Source organism: Prionailurus bengalensis, chromosome B3 (assembly GCF_016509475.1).
Source record: "Prionailurus bengalensis isolate Pbe53 chromosome B3, Fcat_Pben_1.1_paternal_pri, whole genome shotgun sequence".
NCBI classification, from domain to species: Eukaryota; Metazoa; Chordata; class Mammalia; order Carnivora; family Felidae; genus Prionailurus; species Prionailurus bengalensis.
The window spans coordinates 52,519,679-52,545,302 of NC_057355.1; the positions used below are offsets into that span (position 1 = coordinate 52,519,679).

Below are 25,624 nucleotides of genomic sequence, written 5' to 3' on the forward strand. Positions count from 1 at the left end.
GCTAAAACAGTCTTTGAAAAGATCAAAGTAGAGTACTCAACTCCTAATTTTAAAACTTACTACAAAACTATTGTAACCAAAACAGCATGGTACTGGCATAATGATAAACATAGCATAAGAGAATAGAACTCAGAGTCCACAAACAAGCCTACATGTTTATGTGCCATGGATATTCAGCAAGAGTTCCAAAACAATTATTGAGGAAAGAATAGTTTTTTAAACAAATGGTTCTAGAGCAACTAGACATCCCTATGCAAAAGAATGAGGTGGGACCGTTATCTCACACAGTGCACAAAAATTGACTCAAAATGAACTATAGATCTAAATGTATAAAGCTCTTAGAAAAAAATTAAGTAAATTTTTGTGACCTTGGATTAGGCAACAGTTTCTTAGACATGACATCAAAAACATAGCCAACCAAAGGTAATTTGGTAATTTGGGCTTCATCAAAATTGAAAGCTTTTGTGGTTCAAAGAATACCAGCAGGAAAGTGAAAGGACAGCCCACAGAATAGGAGAAATTATTTGCAAATAATATATCTGATGAGACTCTAATATCTAGATATCTGTATCTATATGTATCTATCTCTTTATTCAATAATAAGAGAAATAACCCAATTTAAAAATGAGCAAAGACTTTTAAGGGGGGCCTGGGTGGGCTCAGTCAGTTAAGCATCCGACTTCAGCTCAGGTCATGATCTCATGATTTGTGGGTTGGAACCCCATGTTGGGCTCTTTGCTGACAGCTGAGAGCCTGGAGCCTGCTTCAGATTCTGTGTCTCCCTCTCTCTCTCTGCCCCTCCCCTGCTCACATTCTGAGATACCATTTAGCACCAATAGAAAGACTGTAATAAAAAAAAAAAGGGAAAATAACAAATGTTGGTGAGGATGTAGGGAAATCGAAGCCCTCATATGTTGCTGGTAGAAATGTAAAATGAGGGGCACCTGGGTGGCGCAGTCGGTTAAGCGTCCGACTTCAGCCAGGTCACCATCTCGCGGTCCGTGAGTTCGAGCCCTGCGTCGGGCTCTGGGCTGATGGCTCAGAGCCTGGAGCCTGTTTCCGATTCTGTGTCTCCCTCTCTCTCTGCCCCTCCCCCGTTCATGCTCTGTCTCTCTCTGTCCCAAAAATAAATAAACGTTGAAAAAAAAAATTAAAAAAAAAAAGAAATGTAAAATGATGCAGCAAATTGAGAAAACAGTGTGATAGCTGCTGAAATAGTTAAACATAAGGTTACCGTTTGACCCAGGAATTCCATACCTAGGTATATACCGGACAGAACTGAAACATATGTCTGCACAAAATTTGTATCCAAATATCTATAGAAGCATTATTTACAATAGCCAAAAAGTGAAAACAACTCAATCTCCATCAACTGATGAACAGATAAATAAAATATGCTATATCTGTACTATGGAATACTAGTCAGTTATAAGAAGAAGTGGGACTCTGATACATGTTACAACATGGATAAACTTTGAAAACATTATGCTAAGTGGAAGAAGGCAGACATAAAAGGCCACATATTGTATGATTCCATTCATATGGCATGTTCAGAAGAGGCAAATCCACAGTGATAAAGTAAATTAGTGGTTGCCAGGAGCTGTTGGTAGGAGAGAATAAGGAGTGATTGCTGACTGGCACAGGGTTACATTTTGGTGTGAAGAAAATATTCTAAAATTGATTGTTGTAATGGCTGTACAGCCTTGTGAACATACTAAAAACCACTTCAAAATGGGGAATTTTATGTATAGTTTGTGTTACCTCAATTTTTTAAAAAGGGTTCAGGGAAGTAGGAGTGCTGGTGTGGCCACATTATGTAAGATCAGAATACCCACCAGATGACTGTTCCACAGGAGGACCTGGAGAATACAGTGTCTACCAAAGCAAAGAAAAATGTGTTCGTAAACAGCACTAGAATCACTGTGAAGTCTAGTGGTGGCTTGCTTTTGAAGGCTGGACTTATGGTAGGGGAAGCTGTTACAAAACTGATCTCCTCATTAGCAAGGGAGATCATATAACCCAGAAATGATTGAGCCAGGTGGCATCACGCGACTGTCAGAAATCATGTGGATGCAATTAGGATAATGAGTGGCAAGATCAAAGTGGCAACCATGAGCACCTGACCTACAGAGAGTTATGGAGATAGTTAATAAAACATGGTGTCACTTGCTAGAAAATAGATGGGCAGCCAATAAGGGTACTACTCCTTCTGTATAAGCAAAAGAAAACAGAGGGTGAAGGGAATGGAATATTTGGGAGCAAAGTTCTTATATACTGTTGAAATTAAATTCATATAAAGATGTTAATTGTAATACCCCAAGGAACCACCAAGAAAACAACTCAAAATATACATATGTACTAAATAGGAAATGATGAGAGAATTAAAATGGTACATTGGAAAACATCTTTTTAGCACAATAGAAGGCAATAATATAAGAATGAAGGAATAAAAAAGACATGGCATATAGAAAAGAAAGCTAAGTGACAGATGGGCAGATATAAATCCCTCATGTATAGAAGGACTCAGCCAGTTGATTTTGCCTCTGTTACTGACCACACTATTGCTGGCACAATGGATACGTGAATGAAGTGGCCATGGTGGCAGAGACTGAGGCTATTCTTGGCCGGATAGCACGGGTTCCCACTTCTCAGGGCTCATCTAGCTATTGCCACTGCTAAATGTCCAACTTGACAACAAGAGATCAATGCTGACTTCCTGATAGAGCACCAATCTTCAAGGAGACCAACTAAGCAATTGGTGGCAAGTTGACTACTTTGGGACCTTTCCACCTTGAAAGGGCCAGTAGTTCATCCTGCTAGGATGAAGACATATTCTGGGTAAGGGTTTAAATGTCTTATCTTCAGGCTTCGCCCTGGGCTTACACAATGTTTGATGCACCAGCAGAGGACCTCCCATAACATTGTATCAGATCTAGGAACCCAACTTACAGCACAAAAGGTGTGAGAGTGAACTCATGACAATGTTATCTACTGGTTGTTATCACTTATTTTAGCACTCCAAAGCTTCCAGCCTTGTAGAGCATCGGAAAGCCTTGCTGAAGGCACAGCTGAAGTATTAGCTTGGTTGAAATGCTATGAGTGCCATCTTCCAGGATACATTAAACCTATTGAATAAAAGATCTTTATGTGGTACTGTAACCCCAGCAGGAAAAATACATGGGTCTATGAGACAAAATATGGAATTAGGAGTGGTCTTGCTTATCATCACTCCCAATGGCCCCGTGGGGAATTTATGCTTCCTGTTCCTGCTAGTCTGTATTCTGCAGGTTCAGAGGACCTGGTTCCTAAAAGGAGAATATTTCTACCAAATGGTACAGCAAGAGTCACTTTGATTTACTAGCTAAAACTGCTGCCTGGGCACTTTGGGTTCCTACTATTCAGGAATAATTGGGCTGTAAGTAGAGGAACAATCTTGGCAGGGGTATTAACCCTGACCATCAGAAGGAGTTAGGTAAGGTTGCTGTTATACAGTAAGGGTAGGAAAAATTATTTTAGCATTGAGACCATGTATCTGAATGCTTCCTGTTAGTCCCTTGCACAGTTACAATGGTAAATGAATAATGCAGCAAGGACATGGCAGTTAGGAACTCAGACCTCTCTGGGATGAGAATCTAGATCATGCCCCCAGGTAAGCCACTAAGACTAAGAGAAGTGCTAGCTGAGAGTGAGAGGGATTTAGAAAGGATGGTCAAGGAGGGAGGCTGTAAGTTTCAATGAGAGCCCTGAGACCAGCTACAGCAGGGCTATAGCTTGTCCTACAAACCTTCCTCTTCTAAGTCTCCCCAGGAGGAGAGGCTCATCAGAAACCTGGAGAAGCTACTCTTCAACAAAAATGAGGTGGATCCAAGAGCAGCACAGGGAATGAACATGGAGATGAGCCCCTGAGATTTCTCTTTGCAAGACTTATTGTCCTGGCTCCCTGGAGGACTGTCAGCAGGCAACCTGTAGTTCCCAGCTCCTGCTGCTGCAGACAGTTGCTTTATCAAAGCTCAGGCCCTTTGGGGCTAGGCCATAGCCAATTCTTGATCCAGGTCTGGATTTCAGCCCTGGTTTGGGACAGCCCTTTCAGCCTGGTTTGGGACAGTAATGAAGGGCCATTTCAGCTCCAGAGCTCCTCATGGGGTTAATTAAGGCTGCTGGGCCTTCCTTATATGCAGCTTGCTTTTTCCTTCTGTCTAAGCCTGTTTCTAAGCCTGACACCCTTCCACAGGTATCAATACCAAAGGCACTCCCTAATAAACATCCTGGACACTAAAGTCTGACTCAGAGTCTTCTTCCTGCAAAGCCTAAACTGTGAAAATGCCTTGTCATCTCAAATGTGTTTCTTACTAATGAATGAGAACTTTCATCTAGATCGCCCCAGTAGAAATCAGGAATTTAACATTGATATATGAACATCCGTTCAAATGTCGTCAGTGGTCCCAATAATATCCTTCTTAGAGGAAAAGGATCTTGTCCAGAAATTATGCATTGTATTTAGTTGTCTCTTTAATCTTCTTCAATCTTGAATAGCTTCCTCGTCTTTACTTTCATGACCTTGACACTCTGTAAGATTACAGGCCTTTTTTTTTTTTTTTTTAAAGAATATCCCTCAATTTGGGTTTGTCAACTGTTTTTCAAGATTACATTCAGGTTAAGCATCATTGGCAGAACTAGTAGAGGAGTGATGCCATGTTCTCATCATTGCATCCTGTAGGTTGGCACATGACTCTAATTTGTCCCATCACTGATGATATGGACTTGATTAAGGTGATGTCTGCCAGGCTTATCCACTGTAAAGCCACCCTTTTCCGCATTATAATTTACTATTTTGCAGGGAAGTATTTTAAGGCTATAAAAGCATCCCATTCTTCATTAAATTTCCTATATATTCTTTTATATATATCCATATTGGTTATGGAATCCTTATTTTATTCAATGACTTATAATCCATTATGGTTATTATTTTGACACTGAGACTGTTACATATTTGGCCAGCGGGAGCCCTTTCTGGTTTGCTTCTTTATCCTTTTGACATACCTCCATTATTCTTTTTGCACTTCCTTGCTTGCTGCACAAGCTAGTCCAAGCTTATTTTGTACTTTCTCTGCCCCAGTCCTAGAATCAACCATTTCTTCATGGAGCTCTGTTTCCCTTTGGTGAAACTAAGGGCATTTAGAAACTAAGATCTCAACATTAGGTGTGCTCATTGCTATTGAGGTATCACTGTTTTCAAGCCCTTTCAATGGACAGAACTAAGGTCTATCTGAAATACATGAATGGATGTACATAAATACACATGTATATAAACATATACACATTTCTATAAACACATTTGCATCTGTATGTATATACCTATACATATTCAAAATCATGAGTTCACAATGATACCTCCAGTTCCAATTTAACACCAACTAATTCATTCTAGTGTTTCACATTTCATATATTTCACATTTCATATATTTAACTACTGTCATATATTTAACCAGTAAGAAACCTCATTCTCATTATCCTGAATATGATTACTTATTTAATTAATCCCTCTGCACATAAGCAACCTCCTGTGATTGCTCCTTTCCCTAGTGTGGACATGCTCTTCACCCTGCACCAGGCTACTGCTCCACCCAGATACCCACCACATCTTGCTTGGGCTCCAATGCCCCAAGACGACCATCAGGATGAGGTCATCTTCCTCACCCTGATCTGACTCTAACACCTGTGCCAGGTGGCCTTCCTTCATGAATGCCCTTTCACCCAGCTGGATCTCTGCACCAACACTAGGCCTCCTCTCTTCCACTCCCCTTCCCTTGTACTATCTTACTGCCATTGAACTCCAACATCTGGCACCAGGCTGCCCCTCTGCAGGGACTCCATTCCTACTCTGCTCATGACATACTCTGATGTCCCCCCTCCTTATGGGAATACCCTCCTCATCCCAGCTAGGTCACTCCCTTCACAGATGCCCTTCTCACCCCTCCTGGGTTCTGACACTTATACCAGGCTGCCCTCTTACCCAGATGCCCTCCTTACACCTCTTGACTACCATGACTCCACAGCCCTACCAAAGACATCCACCCTGCTTGGCCCATGTAATGACTTTTGAATTGTTTTATGGAGGAAGAAGAAGAAAGAGAGTGGGAAAATGGAGGAAGAAGCGACAAAACATTAGTTCATCTTTTTTTTTTTTAAGTTAATTTATTTATTTTGAGAGAGAGAGAGAATGAATCCCAAGCAGGCTCCATGCTCAGCAGAGCCTGACTCAGGGCTCCATCTCAGGACTGTGAGATCATGACCTGAGGGGAAATAGAGTCAGAGGCTTGACCAACTGAGCCACTCTGGGGCCCCTCAGTCATCTTTTGGTTAACTTTTAATAAAATAATTTTTCTGAGATTCACTTCCATTTTAGTTTTTGGCTAGATCTATTTCTGCCATCATGTCTGTTAAATTTATATTTGTCAGGAAAGCCAAAGCTGCCTGCTCAGTGCATTCCTTATCTATGATACCTACCATCTACCAGAAATATTATGGTTCACACAGGCCAATACATAACTGAAAGTCCTCCTCTCTCACCATTCTTTTCAGTGGGGTTTTCAGGATAATATACTGTTATGGGCATTTATATTTGGGGGTAAGGGCATCTTGCTTCAATACTTTCAACTTGTCCCTGATTTCCTTTTTTCCTCTTCCTAGCAGTACTCCATTAAGCTTGCTAGGTTGATTTAAATGGAACCTCAGTTGCTTTAACTTTGTGCTATACTTTTTCTCATAGGAAGGCATTTCAAATGTCCTAAAGCTACATATACCCCAGATCCCAGTAAGAATGGATTATTTACCTCTCTTCAAATGTGTTCCAAGCTGTCCTACCTGTGTTTTTATTCATGCTGGGGCTCCCACCTGGTCCATCGTCTCATTGCTTCTCCAAAGTCAAAACCCTACATCCTGCAAGGTACACTTCACACACTACCTCCCACCAAAGCCTTTGGCACTATCCTCAGTCCGGGACCTCCACAGAGCTCTGTATGCATCTGTGATGTGTATCCTTTTCTGACATGTTCTTTTTTGAAAAATATTTATTTTTGGGAAGAAAGCAAGCTGGGGGAAGGGCACAGAGAGAGGGACAGAGGATCCGAAGCCGGCTCTGTGCTGACAGGCTGACAGCAGTGATCCTGATGCAGGGCTTGAGCTCATGAACTGTGAGATCATGACCCAAGTTTAAGTTGGACACTTAACCAACTGAGCCACCCAGGCTCCCCTTTTCTGACATATTCTAATTATCATTCTTAGGAGACCAGAAGCTAGCTCCTTAGATACAGGTACCATTAATTTTTTGTATCTTTACCCCATGGAGGCCTTGCATGCAGTAGAAGCTCTACATATGTTTAATTGAAACCTAATAAGGGTTTGTATATTTTATATTATTTTTTCTTTGCATAGTGCAGTCTTCAAAACAATTAAACTTCCTAGTAGCCCTTTCTGGCATGAGACCTAAATTTTCCACCTTACAGAAGAGAAAGATGTTTACTTTTATCATCCAAAGGACAAGAAAATGAAGCTGTTCATCTTTTTTTCCAACATGATTCAATAGGTTGCATTAGTATATCAAGAGATAAAATCTACTCTCAAAGCAAATTCATATTTGCCTACGTACACCTGTATTTTTATCCTGCCCAAATAGCACTCTAAGTTTTGAAGTTATTAAATACTGACATTGTCTCTAGAACATATGCATTTACTTTGCATAGTGAATAAAATTATATTTTCACCTGCAGAGAGATGGCCCCAATTCCTCACTCCCCATAGGAATTATGTAACTACAGTAGAAGACCGACCTGCTTCTTTTGTGTTGGTCTTAGCCTGGATTCTCATAATCTGTTCCAAAGTAGGGCATTATCAAAAATCTACTTTGTCCCATTTTTTTTCTCCATTTAACTGTTTATTGCAAGGGCAATCCTTAGATTGTAAACACTTTGATTCAGAGGTGTCTTCTAACTCTTTTGCATTCTTGTGTGTGGGTTAATGGCACACTATATATCTGCAATGAATCATTTCACCGAATTACTCTTAGGGTGCTTTCTTCCCTAGGCTATCACTACAGATCTCACTATGTTAAATAGTCAAAATATGAACTTTCGGTGTTTTTCTCCTCATGCTTGATCCTCCTGGTTTTAGATCTCGTGTTCATCCCTACTGGTCTGATAGATATGGCACCAAGATTTTAGAGTTGGCGGCTTGAAAATTTTTAAGCTCCTCTTTCTACATCATGCCACGAAATGGCAAAAACTTGGTGAAGAAAGAAGTGTTGGGGTCCATGAGGAGATCTCCTGTATACTAATAGAACTCTTGCTGACAGATACCTGTGGTAGGCTGAATCATGGTGCCCCAGAAAGACATCTATGCCCTAATCCCTGGATTGTGTCAATGTTACCTTATATGGCAAACAAGGACTTTGTAGGTGTGATTAAAGATTGTGAGATGAAAAGATTATTCTAGATAATCAGGGTGGACCCTACATACAATTTCATGTATCCTTTGAATAGGAAGACAGAGGGAGATTTGACATACAGAAAAGAGAAGGTAATGTGACCATGGAGGCAGAGATTGGAGTGATGGGATCACAAGCCAAGGAGTGTTGCCAGCCACTGGAAACTCAAAGAGGTAAGAAACCCATTGTCTTTATAGTCTCCAGAGGGAGCACAGTCCTCCTGTCACCTTTATTTAACCCAGTGAAATTGATGAACCTCTGGCCTCCAGAAATAGGAAAGAATAAATTTCTGTTGTTTTAAGACACCAAGTTTGTGCCCACCAGAAACTAATACTTAAAGACTTGGAGGGTGGGGAGCATAAAGAATAAACACAAACTCCATCCTTAAGTATCTATGAATTAAATAGGAGCAGTTTGTAAAATATTATGACCCAATGTGTGGTAAAATGCAAAGATAAATGCCAAAGTCAGGAAGTACTGGACAAATTCAGAAAAGTGAGTAATCTTCAGTGAGGAGCTGGAGTAGATTAGGTGGGTTTTACTGCATAGGTAGATTGTGAAAGTAGGCCCTTGTACAAAAGGAGAAGTCTTTAGATTTAATCCCCTGGACACTGGGAATTCAGTAACAAATTCTCTCCTCATTTTCTTTCTTTTTGCATTAGGAAAGTAATCTAGGCTTCTCTTAAAACATTTCATAGACATAAAAATTTGAATGTAAGATTCCCTTGTAATTCCAGGACTCCCAGAGAAAAGCTTTGCTAACAAGTTGGTATATATTCTCCCAGATTTTTTTCTGCACATATAGTAATAGGTTTATATAATTATTGCCAAAATGGGATCATGCTATAAATATTCTTTTGCAACCTGCCATTAAAAGTTTTTGAACAAAATAAAAAGGAAAATCATATTTTAAGATGATTAACCTTTTGGCAACACTCATGTAGATCTCCCTAATCTGTCCTAATTACAGTATGTACTGTACTGAGGGGAGAAATGGAAACAAAGAAAGAGTAGCTGAAGGTTGTTAAAATAATCCGGGTAAATCAGGGTAGGGTCTTTGGCAACAACTGATAAAGTAAGGGATTGGAAATTTTTCTAGTAAGGGTCAGGAAATATATGTATGTATTTCAAGATCTTGGGCCACATAAATAAAAACTAATTTCTCCTTTTTACCTTTGAGAGAGGGAAAAAAAATAAAAGATTCTACTTATCCACATTTGAAGATAGCCATGCTCTCTGATTGTAGTAATAGCAATCCTAAAGGGAAGAAATTGCTTTCTAAGCAGTGATGGCAGGGCTAAGTATTTTATATACATTGATGTCTTTTCTGATTATGAAAGCATTACATAATTATGACAACATGGAAAAAATTGAAAAGTAAAACAAAAAATAAAATTACCCAGAATTCCATCATTCCACTATAACCACTGTGTGGTTTTTGGCTTATTTCCTTTCAGAAATTTTCCTGTGTAAAGGAATATAGATGTGTATGTGTATGTATATATATACATATGAATATATATGAATATGTATATAAATATAGACACATATATACACACACACATATATATGAAATTGAGATAATACTAGATACTGCTTTGTGACATGCAGTTTTTACCTGACAATGTGTCATAAGCATTTTCCCATGTATTTCAATATTCTTTTAAAAACCTTTGTTTCCCAAATTGGCATTTTGGTGGTGGTGGTTGCAACAGTGATACAATTTCATTATGAAAACTGGAAACAAACACAGCCATATGTGAGGTGGAATATGAACACCTTCTCATAATGTCACGTCCCAGAAGTATAGAGATCTGGTGGAACATACTCATGCTGGCTCATTGAGCTAATTGTGTGCTTCTTTCCCAAATCCATGTTCCATAACTATAGCTTGAAGTCAGTCATGGCAGGAATATTTACGCCATGGAAGTTGGCAAACATCAGTCAAGGCTTCTTGTCCTGGAGTGCTGGATGTTAAACTTTTACCATTACATCACTGTATATATCTTCCTAGACATTTAGTGTATATTTAAATATTTGTTTACATAAACATAGATGATTACCATAAGGTTCGTTAACTCATACATCATCTCAAATAGTTACAATTTGTGTGTGTGTGTATGTGTGTGTGTGTGTGGTGAGAATACTTAACATTTATTCTCTTAGCAACTTTTAAATATACAATTCAATATATTTTTCAAAGATTTTATTTTAAGTAATCTCTGCACCCAACTTGGGGATTGAACTCACAATCCCAAGATTAAGAGTCGCATGCTCTACCAACTGAACTAGTCAGATGCCCCTACAATTCAATATTTTTAACTATAGTTACCGTGCTGTACATTACATCCCTAGGACTTACTCTTATAACTGGACGTTTGTACCTTTTGACCCCCTTCACCCATTCTGTCTCTTTTACTACCCCCGCCCCCAGACCCTGGCAGCCATAAGCTCGTTTTTTTTTTTTTTTTTTAAGATTCCACATATAAGGAAGATCATACAGTATTTGTCTTTCTCTGTCTGACTTATTTCAACTTTGTATAATATTCTTAAATTTCATCCATGTTGGGCATGGCAAAATTCCCTTCTTTTTATGGCTGAATAATATTCCACTGTGTATTTACCACACTTTCTATATCCATTCATCTGCTGAGGGACACAGGGTTTTTCACATGTCTTGGCTATTATAAATGCTGCTGCAGTGTATATGGGGGGGGGGGACAAATATCCCTTTGAGATGGTGATTTCATTTCCTTTGGATATATACCCACAAATGGAAATGCTGGATCCTATACTAGTTCTATTTTTAATTTGGGGGGAACCCCCACACTGTAAAAAACATCCCATTTTTTTAAAAAAATTTTTTTAATGTTTATTTATTTTTGAGACAGAGAGAGAGCATGAAGGGGGAAGGGTCAGAGAGAGACGGAGACACAGAATCTGAAACAGGCTCCAGGCTCTGAGCTGTCAGCACAGAGCCCGATGCAGGGCTCGAACTCACAGACTGTGAGATCATGACCTGAGCCAAAGTCGTTCGCCCAACTGACTGAGCCACCCAGGCGCCCCACAACATCCCATTTTCTAACCAGCTTTGGCAATCTAATAATATATAATGTTCCTCTCTTCAATACATATTCATCTACCTAATCCGTGCTACTTAGTATTTCACTGTATGACTGCATTATAATTTATTTGAACAATCCTCCACTGATGGGTGTTTTGAGTGGTTACAATTTCTGACTATTATAAACAAACTTTCAGTGAACATTTTGTCCTTATATATTTGCATATCTGTCAAATTATTTTCCCACAATAAATACCTAGACATGGAAATGTTGAATCAAAGAGTATACCCATTTACAATTTAAATAGACGATACCAAATTGCCCTTTCAAGAGGCTGTCTTACTTTTCTACTACCTTCACCAGTATATGACAATGCACTGATACATATAATTTAAGTGATTGCATAGGATTTCAGTGTATGGATGTCTGATAACTTGTGTGATCCATTCCCTACTATGATGTTCCCAATATTTCTTATTTCTATGAACAATGCTATAATAAATACCCTTGTACATCTTCATGTGAATCTCTTATTTTCTCAAGATAAAGTCTTTGATATGGAATTACAGAGTCAAAGGTAAGAAATTTTTATGACATTTTGTCATTTTGTCATTTTGACATTATCAGATTCAGGTCAGTATTTGAAATTTAAAGTGGTGTTTAAGAATTTACTTGATGCTAAATAGAAATGAATATTTTTTTTAAGTTTATTTAATTATTTTGAGATAGAGAAGGAGCAGGGGAGGGGCAGAAAGAAAGGGGGACAGAGGATCCAAAGCAGGCTCTGTGCGGACAGCAGAGAACCCGACACAGGGCTCGGGCCCATGAACCATGAGATCAGGACTTGAGCCGAAGTCTGCCACTTAACTGACTGAGCCACCAAGGTGCCCCAGAAAAGAATAGTTCTTTTTTTTTTTTTCAATATATGAAGTTTATTGTCAAATTGGTTTCCATACAACACCCAGTGCTCATCCCAAAAGGTGCCCTCCTCAATACCCATCACCCACCCTCCCCTCCCTCCCACCCCCCATCAACCCTCAGTTTGTTCTCAGTTTTTAAGAGTCTCTTATGCTTTGGCTCTCTCCCACTCTAACCTCTTTTTTTTTTTTTTCCTTCCCCTCCCCCATGGGTTTCTGTTAAGTTTCTCAGGATCCACATAAGAGTGAAACCATATGGTATCTGTCTTTCTCTGTATGGCTTATTTCACTTAGCATCACACTCTCCAGTTCCATCCATGTTACTACAAAGGGCCATATTTCATTCTTTCTCATTGCCACATAGTACTCCATTGTGTATATAAACCACAATTTCTTTATCCATTCATCAGTTGATGGACATTTAGGCTCTTTCCATAATTTGGCTATTGTTGAGAGTGCTGCTATAAACATTGGGGTACAAGTGCCCCCATGCATCAGCACTCCTGTATCCCTTGGGTAAATTCCTAGTAGTGCTATTGCTGGGTCATAGGGTAGGTCTATTTTTAATTTTTTGAGGAACCTCCACATTGTTTTCCAGAGTGGCTGCACCAATTTGCATTCCCACCAACAGTGCAAGAGGGTTCGCGTTTCTCCACATCCTCTCCAGCATCTCTAGTCTCCTGATTTGTTCATTTTGGCCACTCTGACTGGCGTGAGGTGATATCTGAGTGTGGTTTTGATTAGTATTTCCCTGATGAGGAGCGACGTTGAGCATCTAGAAAAGAATACTTCTAATGACTACTATTGTTTTTGGAAACAATATCTCGTGGCTCTTGAATAACCTTTACATTATTTTCCCTTTAGTTTCTTCTTTGGTATTTTAGACCCAGGATTCTATCCTATTTCTCCTTCCAAATTTTGTTTCTGTGTAAAATGTCAGATAGAAAGTATATACATGTGTGTTTATGTACTGGAAATGAAAGGTATCCATATATCAGTATGAGTCACTATTAACCTAAAATGTCACACCCATTTACAGGATTAACCCTGCCTGTCATTTCCTCAATGAGTAAGGAAATAAACTTCAGTCAAGGAGATAAAATCTTTCCTGGACTCTAAGAAAATTTCATCTTATGGAGCCTAAGAAAAAAATTAAAATTTGCTACTTAATTCAAATGTATGACTTTAACAATAGATACATAATAATCAGATACAAAAAAAACACATTTTCTTGGTGTTTACCAGTCAGTCTTAAGAGAAAACAAGAGAAACCAAATGGTTTCTTCTAAGTTTTGTTAAAGGAAGTGTTTTTATTATTATCTAAAGTTAGTGTTTTTCAAATCTCTTCTCTCCTTCACACCACCCTCACTCCCCAAGTCAATTTTTTTGCTAAGGAAAAACTGATGGGGGTGGGGGTGTGCACGCATGCTGCTGGTTTTGCTGATGAATGAGGTCTCTCCAGGGTATACCATCACCATCTTGTGGCCTTCTGCCATATTACCACTAAGGGTTTTAATACGGGAATGCTTTTTTTTTGCAATTGCAAGCGTGAAACACAGTGTAGCAATCTCTTTGTAGCAATCCCTCTGTGGATAAGATAAAATACGTTGAGCGCCAGAGCGAGGAGTTGCCACCCTTACAGGGAGATGATATCGCTGCACTTATGCTGATGATTCTGAAACAACCAACTGAATAAGGAAATCTAGTGAAGAGATTTTATTAGAGTAGCTTTACTGTAAAGTGACATTTTTCAGTTTTGCTTTGGGTTTCAGCCGAATTTGTTTTACTGCTTCCTTTGTAAAAATATTTGTAAAAATATCGGTTGGCAGGGCAGTTTGTAAATCTAACTTTTTTGTCTGTCTCTTTGGTTCTAACGTTGGGAGGGCGTTCCCACTTTTGTCTCAATATTCCCCCACCTAAGTACTATTTTATTATGTTCTTTTATAAAAATGTGTTGTTGTTTTCTCTCCTTTCCCTTTGTCTCTTTCATCTGTTTTTCCTTCTTTTTTCTCCTGCCTCATACTTCCCATTTTGTTCCTTTGGTATCCTTGCTACGTATCACTTTACTTAGCTTCCTCCATTAACACCCACAAGCACAGCGCCCCGCCTCCCCTTTCTGCGGCCTCCCCTTTCTTTGTTCCTTCTAATTCCTTCCCTGGGTGGTTGATGTTCCGGCTCTTTTAGTGTCTACTACACCGATGTCCTGTGCTGGCTGGGTAGGTCTTTTAAGGACATAGCTCCCTGGTAAGCCTCAGGCTTCAGAGAGAAACCTAAATCCTACCTATTCAAGGAAGCCACTCTCTAAACCTAACCCTAGATTCAAGAGTATAAGTTTCAAAAGGACAACCTTTGCTTCAGTGCTAAGAAATGGTTCTTCACCTGACTCATTACTTCTTTTATTTTTTTTTCCTCAAGTGCAACTTTTCATAGGAAGTGTGCTGAGACATTTTCCAAGCCCACGTGTGCTGTCCAAACTCTCATTTGCATAGGGAACAATTATCAACTAGTGTTTTGCAGTTGACACTTGGATCTAAAGTAAGTTCGTTTAAAGACAGTGAGAGGAAAAACAATAAAGATGGTGAAAGGAAAGAGATTTGAGAAAAGGGTTTCCTATCATTTTGGAAAGCAGCTTAAATTTTATTATGAGATGTAGATTTCTGTCTTTTTCTTGACAGCCTGAAAACTCTCCCATGAGGTAATTAGGTTTACATTAAAAAACTTTTAGGGGCGCCTGGGTGGCTTGGTCGGCTAAGCGGCTGACTTCGGCTCAGGTCATGATCTCGTGGCCCGAGAGTTCGAGCCCCGCGTCGGGCTCTGTGCTGACCGCTCAGAGCCTGCAGCCTGTTTCAGATTCTGTGTCTCCCTCTCTCTCTGATCCTCCCCCGTTCACGCTCTGTCTCTCTCTGTCTCAAAAATAAATAAATGTTAAAAAATTTAAAAAAAAAAAAAGAAAAAGAAACTTTCATAAATAAATTTATTTATTTATTTTATTTTGAGAGACAGAGAGAGAGAGAGAGAAAAACATGTGAGTGGGGGAGGGGCAGAGACAGAGGGAGAGAGAATCCCAAACAAGTTTCACACTGTCAGCACTGAACTGGATTTGGGGCTCTATCTCACTAACTGTGGTAGGGCATCTAAGGGCTTGATGCAGTAAACTGTGAGATCATGATGTGAACCAAAGTTGCTCCTCAAATAACTTCTATCACTCCAGCTGAGTAAACAGAGCTTCTATTAAAAAGTTACTTGAGGGGCACCTGGGTGGCTCAGTCGTTTAAGCATCTGCCTTCAGCCCAGGTCATGATCTTGGGGTTCGTGGGTTCTAGTCCCTTTCCAACTCTCTTCTGTCAGCGCAGAGCCCCTTGGGATCCTCTGCCTCACTTTCTCTCTGCCCCTCCCCTGCTCGTGCATGCACCTACTCTATGTCTCAAAAATAAACATTAAAAAAAAAATTACTTCAGGCCCACTGTGGATTATGACAATAACAGCTGTCATTTATTAGTCCAAGAACCCAATTGAGCCCTGGGTCGGCTCTGTGCTGACGGCTCAGAGCCTGGAGCCTGCTTCGGAATCTGTGTCTCCCTCTCTCTCTTCCCCTCCCCTGCTCACACTGTCTCTCTCTCTCTCTCTCAAAAATAAATAAGCATAAAAAAAATTTATTAGTCTAAGAACCCAAGATTTACTTATTCTTCAGAATCTGAAGACTTCTATAGTCATAGGATTCTGGATGCCAACGTAGTAAAAAAAACATAGTTGAATAAAGAATATACTCCCTAAAGAAAAATTTTCCCCAATTATTCTAAAACTAATGCATGTTTATTGTAGGAGACTTGGAAAACATAGAAAAGAATAAAATACACTAGTCCCCTTATCTGCCTCCCAGTGAATGCTATATATATATATATATATATATATGCTATATATGTATAAATATGCTATATATAAATATATATACACTATGTTTTTTTCCTGTACATATATCTATGATAAAGTTTAACATAGAAATTAGCCACAGTAAGAGATGAACAAAATAACTAATAGCTAGCATTATTAGTAACTGTAGAATTCAAATATGAAGTTTTGTTTCATGCTTTTTTATTATTTATGACAGTTTTTTCCTGCAAGATGACTATTTGTAATCTTTAGCTTGTTTACTCGTTTTGCTGTTTTGGTTTCTGATCTGTCATGTTAATTAATATAGAATTTTGTGTGTGCGTATAGATTCTAAAACAAGTCTCACTCTTCTGACAACAATAAAAAATGTTAATACAAAAGAAATAACTAATAGAACCATTATAGCAATGTAGTGTAATAAAAGTTATGTGCGTATGGCCTCTCTCTCGAGTATCTTACTGTGCTGTACTCATTCTTCCTGTTGCAATGCTGTGAGATGATAAAATGCCTTCATGGTGAGATGAAGTGAGGTAAAGGATGTAGGCACTGTGACTTAGTGTTGGGCTACTCGTTACCTTTGGAGGACGCGTTAGGAGGGAGATCATTTACTTTTGGATGCGGTGACTTGACTGTGGGTACCTGAAACCTTGGGAAGTGAAACCAAGGAGAGGAGGGGACTGCTGTAAAATAAAAACCTGAGCATCCTGAGTTAACGAAGCAGTGTTGACGTTTTGCTATCTATCTTCTTACTATTAAATTTAATTGAATTTTGAGCACAGTCACTGGGTATAAAACTCAAATGTGTCAGGAAGTACACAGTGAGTGAGGTTTTTCTTCTCTTCCCTCCTCCAGTCCCCTAGCTCCTTTCCTTGGTTTCCAGCTTTTGTTGCAGTCTTCCAGAGACAGTGTATCCATTTAAATGGTACACACACACATTTCAAATGTGATGGTAGCTTTATATACACCGTATTCAGAATGTTTTTCCCCCGGAACTCATGTGTCTTGGATCTTTCCATATCAAATGGTAAACTATTCCTAAAATTATGACTGTGTGTGACATTTTAAAAGTCAGATAGTACTACTACACTTAAAATACTCAGTGTTTACATAATTATGACCAAGCAAGTCTTATTAGCTGTATAACCTAGGGAAAAACCACTTAGGTTCTCTGTGTTTCCTTCAGGTTCCTTATGTATAATATAGGAATATATTAGGAAAGAGTAAGTTAGTTCTGGCCCAGAAGCCCTTAGCCACAATTCTGAAATCCAAAAGCTCTAAAATAAAAAGTACATAGCATTTGGTAGCAAATGCTGCCGGGAACTGACCTAAAGCTATTTAAAGTTTTATCATTCTTAGTTTGGATTTTTGTACATTTTGCCATAGAAATTTAATTTTGATTTGGGATATATCGTCTTCAGACCTAATTAGATGTGTTGAGGAATAAATATATATGTGCTGTATTCCCTTTCTAAAATCTGGGGAAATATCCGAATCTTGAAACATATGTGGCTCCAAGAGTTTTGGGTAAAGGACAATGGATCCATATAAAAAGCACTCACAACAGCTCCTAGCAGGTGTAGGTATTATGTGTTATCTCTTATTATTACCAGCTGAGCCACATGGCATTCTGTAGCCTTTGGAGGGCTACATTTCCTATTTCCTTGGTTTTCTGTTTGCTTAGTTTTTTTTTTTAAGTGTTTATTTATTTTTGAGAGAGAGAGAGAGAGAGAGAGAGAGTGCAAGAAGGGGAGGGCCAGAGAGAGAAGGAGACACAGAATCTGAAGCAGGCTCCAGGCTCTGAGCCGTCAGCACAGAGCCCGACACAGGGCTCAAACCCACGAACTGTGAGATCACGACCTGAGCTGAAGTCAGATGCTTAGCTGACTGAGACACCCTGGCTCTCCTCTGTTTGCTTAGTTTTAATGTGTCAGGTACAAATTTTTTTATACTCTAATTACAGGAAAATACCCATTCAAAATATTCAAACACATCAGATATGAATATACAAAACTAAGTGTATATATTTATGAATTTATTAGTATATTCTTTTATTGTGTCTCATCTTCCACCAAAATGCAAGTTTCTGAGAACAGATGCTTGGTCTATTTTGTGTTCTGTTGTATCTCCCATGCCCACAATAGTTTCTGGCTTGGAGAAGGCACTTAAATCCCTATTGGATGAGTGACTGCAGCAGGTATTCCATTAGCTGTGCGTCCTTCTCAGACTGCTCTCTCTGGGAGCCTTCTGTGCTCTTGCTCCATTCTGGACCAGCAGCCTTCTAGGATCATAGGGATTCCTTTTGCGTCTTCCAATCTTGGGGTTCCTTTTCCTCTAAAGCTTTTCTCTTCCTTGGTTTAGTTCTTCATTTTGGTGGGTCACAATTCATAGACTGTCAAGTACTTTAGTAACTCTTCCAATTGCTATTGCTATATAACAAACTACCTCAAAACTTGTGGCATTCTGCCACAACACCCACTCATTGTTTTCTGGATTCTGTGAGATAAGAATTTCAGAAAGTCTCAGCTGGGCATTTGTGACCTGGGGTCTCTGACTGAGCTTGTCTTCAGATGGAGCTGGAACCACAGGAGGTTTACAGCAGCTGAAGGCTGGTTAGATATTTCTCTCTCTCTCTTTTCAGATATCTCTTTTCATGTAGTTGAGGACCTCTCCGTTTGGTCTGTGTGTCTAGTTTGGGCATCTTCATGGTATGGCAGCCTTAGGTCTCCTTATATAGATGCTGGCTTACACAGAATATTATTATTCTTTCCTTGTATTTAGTGATAGGTTGGTTGGATACAGAATTATAGAATGAACCATTTTCCTTAAGGATTTTGTTTTCTAACTTTCAGAATTGTTGTTGATAAATCCATTGTTAATTCCAGATCTTTTAAAGTTTTAATTTAATTTATTATTTTTTTTTTAATTTGAGAGAGAGAGGGAGAGAATGTGAGTGGGGGAGAGGAGGCGGGCTGAGGGGGGAGAGAGAGAATCTTAAGCAGGCTCCGCGTTCACTTCAGAGCCCAATGAATGGCTCAATCCCACAACCCTGGGATCAGGACTGAGCCAAAATCAAGAGTCAGACTCTCAAATGACTGAGCCACTTAGGTGCCCCCATTCCAGATCCTTTCTATGTCAGCTGATTTTTCTCTCTCTAGAAGCTTTTAAAATGGTCTCTTTATCCATAGTGTTCTGAAACTTCGTGTGAATCCGGGAATAGATTTAAGTAAAATAACATAAGTTTTGCTTGGTTGAATTTTACGTTCTGCTCAATTTTATGTTTCGAAAAATGGGTTCCTTCCCATTACTTCAATAGTCTAGCTTGAATCAACCTGTCTTAGTCTGCTTGGACAGCTTTGATAAAATACCATAGACTAGGCAGCTCATACATAACTATATACACATATATAACTATATATACATAATTTGTTTCTTACTGTTCTGGAGGTTGGGGGGCCTAAGATCAAAGTGCCAGGATGACAGCATTCTGGTAAGGGTCCTCTTCCTTCCTCCTGGTTCACAGCCAGGACTTTCTTGCTGTGTCCTCCCATGTTGGAAAGGGCTAGGGAGTTCTGTAATGTCTCTTTTATAAGAATTTGAATTCTATTCGTGTGGGCTCCACCCTCATGACCTAATCACTTCCCAAACTTCCCGCCTTCTAGTATCATTACTTTGGCATTGGGATTTCAGTATGAATTTTGAGGGGACACAGACATTCAGAACATAGTACTAAGAAACCTTTCCTGACAGGCTGCCATTCATGTTGGTCATTTTCTGGCTTTCCATTCTTCAGGACCTGTATATAGTTTATAATTTACTTCTGAAACTTAAATTCTTCAGATGTTTTACACTATTTTCCCTCAAACTTGTGTATACACACACACACAGAAACACACACACACACACACACACACACACGTTGCATATACCATGTTTGCTATTATTTTTATATCCCTATACCACCCATTGCAGAGATCCAATTCAGCAAAGAATCTAATAAAGGCAGACTATGAGTGACTGCTCCATAGCTTCCAAGAAATGAGCTGCCCCGTTGTTGACTCATGGCTAGGAACAGAAACTGCAGGACTTCTCTCTTCCTCTCTAGTTCAGACCAAACGGTTCTTTTTATTTTATTTATTTATTTCTAATGTTTATTTATTCTTCAGAGAGAGACAGAGCATGAGTGAGAGAGGGGCAGAGAGACAAAGGGAGACACAGAATCTGAAGCAGGCTCCAGGCTCTGAGCGCTCAGCACAGAGCCTGACACCGGGCTTGAACTCACAAACCATGAGATCATGGTCTGAGCCCAAGTCGGCCGCTTAATGGACTGAGCCACTCAGGTGCCCCATCAGCCTGTTCCTTTTAAAGGTTAGCTCCTGGGCACCTGGGTGGCTCAGTTGGTTAAGCTTCCAGACTCTAAGATCAAGCCCCTCTCTGGCTGCGTGCTGGGCATGAAGACTGCTTAAGATTCTCTCTCCCCATAACGCGTCTGGGTGGCTCAGTCAGTTAAGCCTCTGACTCAGGTCATGATTTCATAGTTCATGGGATTGAGCCCATGATGGGATTTTCTGTCTCCCTCTCTCTGCCTCTCCCCTGCTTGCGCTCTCTCTCTCTCTCTCTCTCTCTCTCTCTCTCTCTCTCTCTCTCTCTCAAACTAACTAAATGAACATTACAAAAAGAGGGGGCACCTGGGTGGCTGTTGGTTAACTGACTTCGACTCAGGTTCGTGAGTTTGAGCCCCACATTGGGCTCTCGGCTGTCGGTGCAAAGCCGACTTGGGATCCTCTGTCTCCCTCTCTCTCTGCCTCTAGCTCTTGCTCTCTCAAAAATAATAAAACATTAAAAAAAAAAAAAAGATTCTTTCTTCCTCTCCCTCTGCCCCTCCCTCACTGCTGCTTGTGCTCCTGGGCTTCTCTCCCCCTCTTTCTCTTATACTGTTTCAACTTGATGTGAACATAGAGTTTATAAATCTTAAAGGTATTCTTGTTATTTTGTAAAAATACTTGTAATAATACAGTAATTGTGCTGTGTTATATAATCAGTCTAGTTGAACCTCTCTGGAGATATTGTGGGTGTATCAAAGGTCACAATTCTGAGGATCTATCTTCACCTTATGAAGGCAGAAAATGGGGAAAAAGAGACAACCTCTCAAAAATTTGGTAACAAGGTAAAGCTGCTCTGTAGTTGTTTTATTTAATCACACATTTGATAGATAAAATTCCCCATCCCTGTGAGCAAATCGCGAGCTAATCTTAACACCCAAAATTAAATGAATCAAACACAGGGACACCTGGATGGTTCAGTTGGTTAAGCATCTGACTCTTGATTTCGGCTCAGGTAATGATCTCATGGTTCATGGGTTTGAGCCCCATGTCAGGCTCACACTGACACTGCAGAGCCTGCTTAGGATTCTCTCTCTCCCTGTCTCTGCCCCTCCCCCACACATGTGAGCATGCTCTCTCTCTCAAAATAACTAAATAAAGTAAAAAAAAAAAAAAGTTTTGAAAACACAAACCCAATAGGACGAACTTCTCTGAAGTGAAAAGATCATCTTAAATATTCTAAACATCAATGAAAGTGACCTGGGTGTAACCTTAGGCAAGCAGTACATCAATGATTGTGATTGATTTGGCTGAAATCTAGTTGAATGTATTGTATTTTGTATGAGGAAAGGCAATGAATAGAACAATGATCAGTATAAAGTAGAACAAAAACAAAAAAAGTAAAAAGCCAGAAGTTATTTGTTTTGCATGTTTATTCAAATGAAATTAACACAAAATCTATTTATTAGTCACGAATATAGGCACTGTAATTCAAGACTGAATAAGTGCACTTTTCAAAGATAGTACTCTGAATGAAAATGAATCACAAATCGAATACTTATTTTTCCAGTATACCCAAAAGTTTTAAAGTGATTCCGTCTACCTAGTCTTACACTTTCCATTTTAAACACAACAGCTCTAGAATTGATACCATATCCACTTGAACCCTGTCAGGCACTCTTATCTGCAACAAAAACATATCTCATAATCTCCAAATTAAAAATCCATATTGCTTGTCCAAGATCAAAACCCTTATGAGACAAAACCCTTATCTAAACTAAATCAGGTAATAATTTAGCACAAATGTACATTTTTTTAAAAAACCAAAATATAAGCTTTCTAAAAAAAGACCTAGTCTGTAACATATTCAAGTCATTCTTTCTTTAAGCTTCAGTGAAGCAAGAGGGTTTACCTAGCAGTAATCCATTATGAAAATTCTTACTGTCTGATTTTATAATGTACAATTATAGCCACATTTCCTACCAAAATAAAACTTTTTGTCAGCAAAATGAACACAGTGGAACCCTCTGAATAGTGTTTTTCCAGTTGCATGCTGTAATCCACTAGTAAATCATGAAAGCAATTTAGTGGGTTCACTGCTTGCTGGCATTAAAACCAAAACAAAACAAAAGCTGAAATAGAATAAAGGAGAGTAGGAAATCTCAGGCAGCATCTTAGTGGTAAAGAAGTATTGTTTTGTGAAATATTTCATTTTATACAGTAAGTGTATAGTGGGTTAGGATGTAAAATTTGTTTGAGATACACTGCTCTGAAACTGTAGTTGTCAAAAAGCGGTCTGAAGAAAACCCTTTCAAGGGGTCTGAGAGGTCCTGTCTGTACGAGGCTAGATTTTCTTCACATGCCTTCAACCAAAACATTTCTCAGTAGACTGAATGTAGAAGCAGGTATGAGAATTAAGCTGTCTTCTAAGCCAGGCATTAACGATCTTTTCAAAACTGTAAAACAATTCCACTCTTCCAATTTTTTGGTTTTGAAAAGATTACAGTCATTTAAAATTTTTAAATACTATTTATGTTAACCTGTTATTTACACATTTTGAATTTTATTTGAATTGCTTTAATTGCTAATACGTTAAATAGCAACAGATATAACCTACACGAAATGCTCTATGGAGTTCTCAACAATTTGGGAACCGCTCGCCAATCTGAAACAAAGGACTTCAGGCCTGACTCGTGGCAGGTTTAACTCGGTCTAGGCCCTTCCGCCCAGCTACCCAAGAACCGCCCACGCCGCGGACACCCAGACGGGAGACGCCCCACCCTCTGTGAGAGTGCTCGCAAATAGGAACGGATATCGACTAAAGGGCGGGACTTATGCTCACAGTGGACATGGGAGAGTCAATGAGCAGGCAAATACCAGGTCACAGAAGGAAAGGAGGCTTTCAGCGAATCTTTGCGACACTGTCGCGTTTCGTTGGTTCCTTGCCGTAAAGACAGCCGCGGAGGCGCCCCCAGCCGAGGCAGTGGCGGACGTGCGGGTCGATGGCGGATATGGAGGATCTCTTCGGGAGCGACGCTGATAGCGATGCTGAGCGTAAAGGTGGGATCGGTTGGGCTTCAGGGGAGCGGTGCGTGTAGGGGCTTCTGCTGCAGGAGCCCGAAGGCGGTACGGTTCCGGGTCTGCGAACCCCGAGGTGCTACGGACCAGTGGTGGCGCTTCCTCCACGCCTGCCTCAGCGCCCCCTGCACTCTTGGCGGTACCAGCCTCCCTGGGCGGGAATCGGAGAGACGAACACGGAGTGTGAGGCTCGGGGTTCTTGGTGTCCGTGGAGCATGCGGTGCTTGGGAGCCGGTGGGGTGAAGGCGCGGGGCAGAGGTGGCGGCGCAGGAGACCCTGCGCGGCCCGGGTAAGAACCTGGGGGTCCTGCTCTGTCCTGTTTTGCTCAAGTGAGCGCAGAGTAAGGTCTGTTTGTGAATGAATGGATAGTAGGTGCTCGGGAATATGGGTATGAGATGGACGAATTTGCAGAGGGGCTCAGAAAGCCCTCTTGATTGAAATCAGAGTGGCGTGATGCGGAGTTTGAGATGTCTGGGTGAGGAGGATTGGCAGGATACAGGGGTAGGGCTTTACATAGGCGTTATGCACCGGAGACGATGTGTCTTGTGAGAACCTGTGCAGAAACTGGAATTTCTTGAGTCTATGGTATTAGATGGAGAGCATATGGGATCTGTGTTCGGAGAGGAGAAAGGACTTGTTGATTAAATGAATGATTAGTGGTGCATGGAAGTACTTCTGGCACAAGGACTGTGGATGTTTGAGTTTGAAATATGAATGAGTTATTTGAAGTGACAAGGGCCCCAAGACCAAGTTCAGAATTCTTGAAAGCCCCCAGGCTCAAAGTAACGTTATCTACTTTTTTTCCTTAGCAAAATGCATTATTGTTGTGGTTCTTTTTTTCTCTAACTCCAGTTTATTTATATTTTTGAGTGTAGTGAAGTGAGCACCAGGTGGAAATCTAGTGTGAGGGCTCCACTGAGATGGGTATTCAGGAGGTTCCAGTTAGGATGACTCTGGAAATATAGAGTCCTGTATACTAACTCTTGTTCCATTACCTTTGCTGGTGTTTTCTTTTCCCCCTTATTTTTACTTGTTTGTATCCCATTTACCTTTCAAGGCACAGTTCTATGTGAACTTTCCCATGACTCACTGTCATGAAGTTGTTCATTCATTCAATAAGTATTAATTGATCTCCTATTATGTTCTAGCTACTTTGGTGGGTGTCAGGGACAGAATGATGAAAAGGTTGTCTCCCCGCCCCGTAGGCTTATGTGGATGCTTAATACATATTTGTAAGTAGTTGGATAGAAAGAAACAATAGTTTAGTAAGATGTACCCTGCATTGCTTTCCTGTTGCTAACCCAGTGTATGGAGAAGTGATGTGTGGAGATGGTTGCTTTTCTGGGCTTCATGTTTTACTTTTGTATGAGTCTGTTGCTGCTTTCTTCCACGTTACGGTTAGATAATAGGACACTGTAGGATTGACTTACAAATCTGTCCTTGAAGATTGCTTTGGTCTTGAAGGTAGTATGGATGTGACAGGGCAATTCCTGTTAAGCCTAGTATATTTCATTAGTAAGACAGTTGTGGAAAATAACTACACCTGACAAATATCTTGCCGTAACAATGGGTAAAATCTCTACCTAGGCTCAACATTTCTTTTATGTATAATTGTGTCAGGTGTCTTATTTCTTTTAACAGTGTTTTGTAGCTTTAATTGTAAAAATCTTGCACCTCCTGAGTTCAATTTACTCCTAAGTATTTTAGTCTTTTGAATACTATCTCAGGTGAAGTTGTTATCTTAATTTCATTTTTGAATTGTTCATTGCTAGTGTATAGAAATATAACTGATTTTTGTATGTGTATCTTCTATCTTGCAACCTTGCTGACTCTACTAGCTGTAATTAGTTTTTTGTGTGTGCATTCTTTAGG

General features: G+C 39.9%; 1 protein-coding gene across 2 annotated transcripts in view; it reads left to right on the forward strand.

Moving 5' to 3' along the window:
• The window catches only part of LEO1 (LEO1 homolog, Paf1/RNA polymerase II complex component), a 66,290-nt gene that overhangs the window by 3,308 nt on the left and 37,358 nt on the right, over nucleotides 1-25,624 (forward strand). Inside the window, exon 3 of one of the 2 annotated variants that reach the window (XM_043555416.1) lies at nucleotides 8,538-8,655. In XM_043555416.1, coding sequence (XP_043411351.1) covers nucleotides 8,586-8,655 — 70 coding nt within the window. In that variant the 5' untranslated portion in view covers nucleotides 8,538-8,585. Of the gene's footprint in view, nucleotides 1-8,537; nucleotides 8,656-23,279; nucleotides 23,735-25,624 lie in introns of those variants that run through there. The other variant, XM_043555417.1, reaches the window with a different exon arrangement.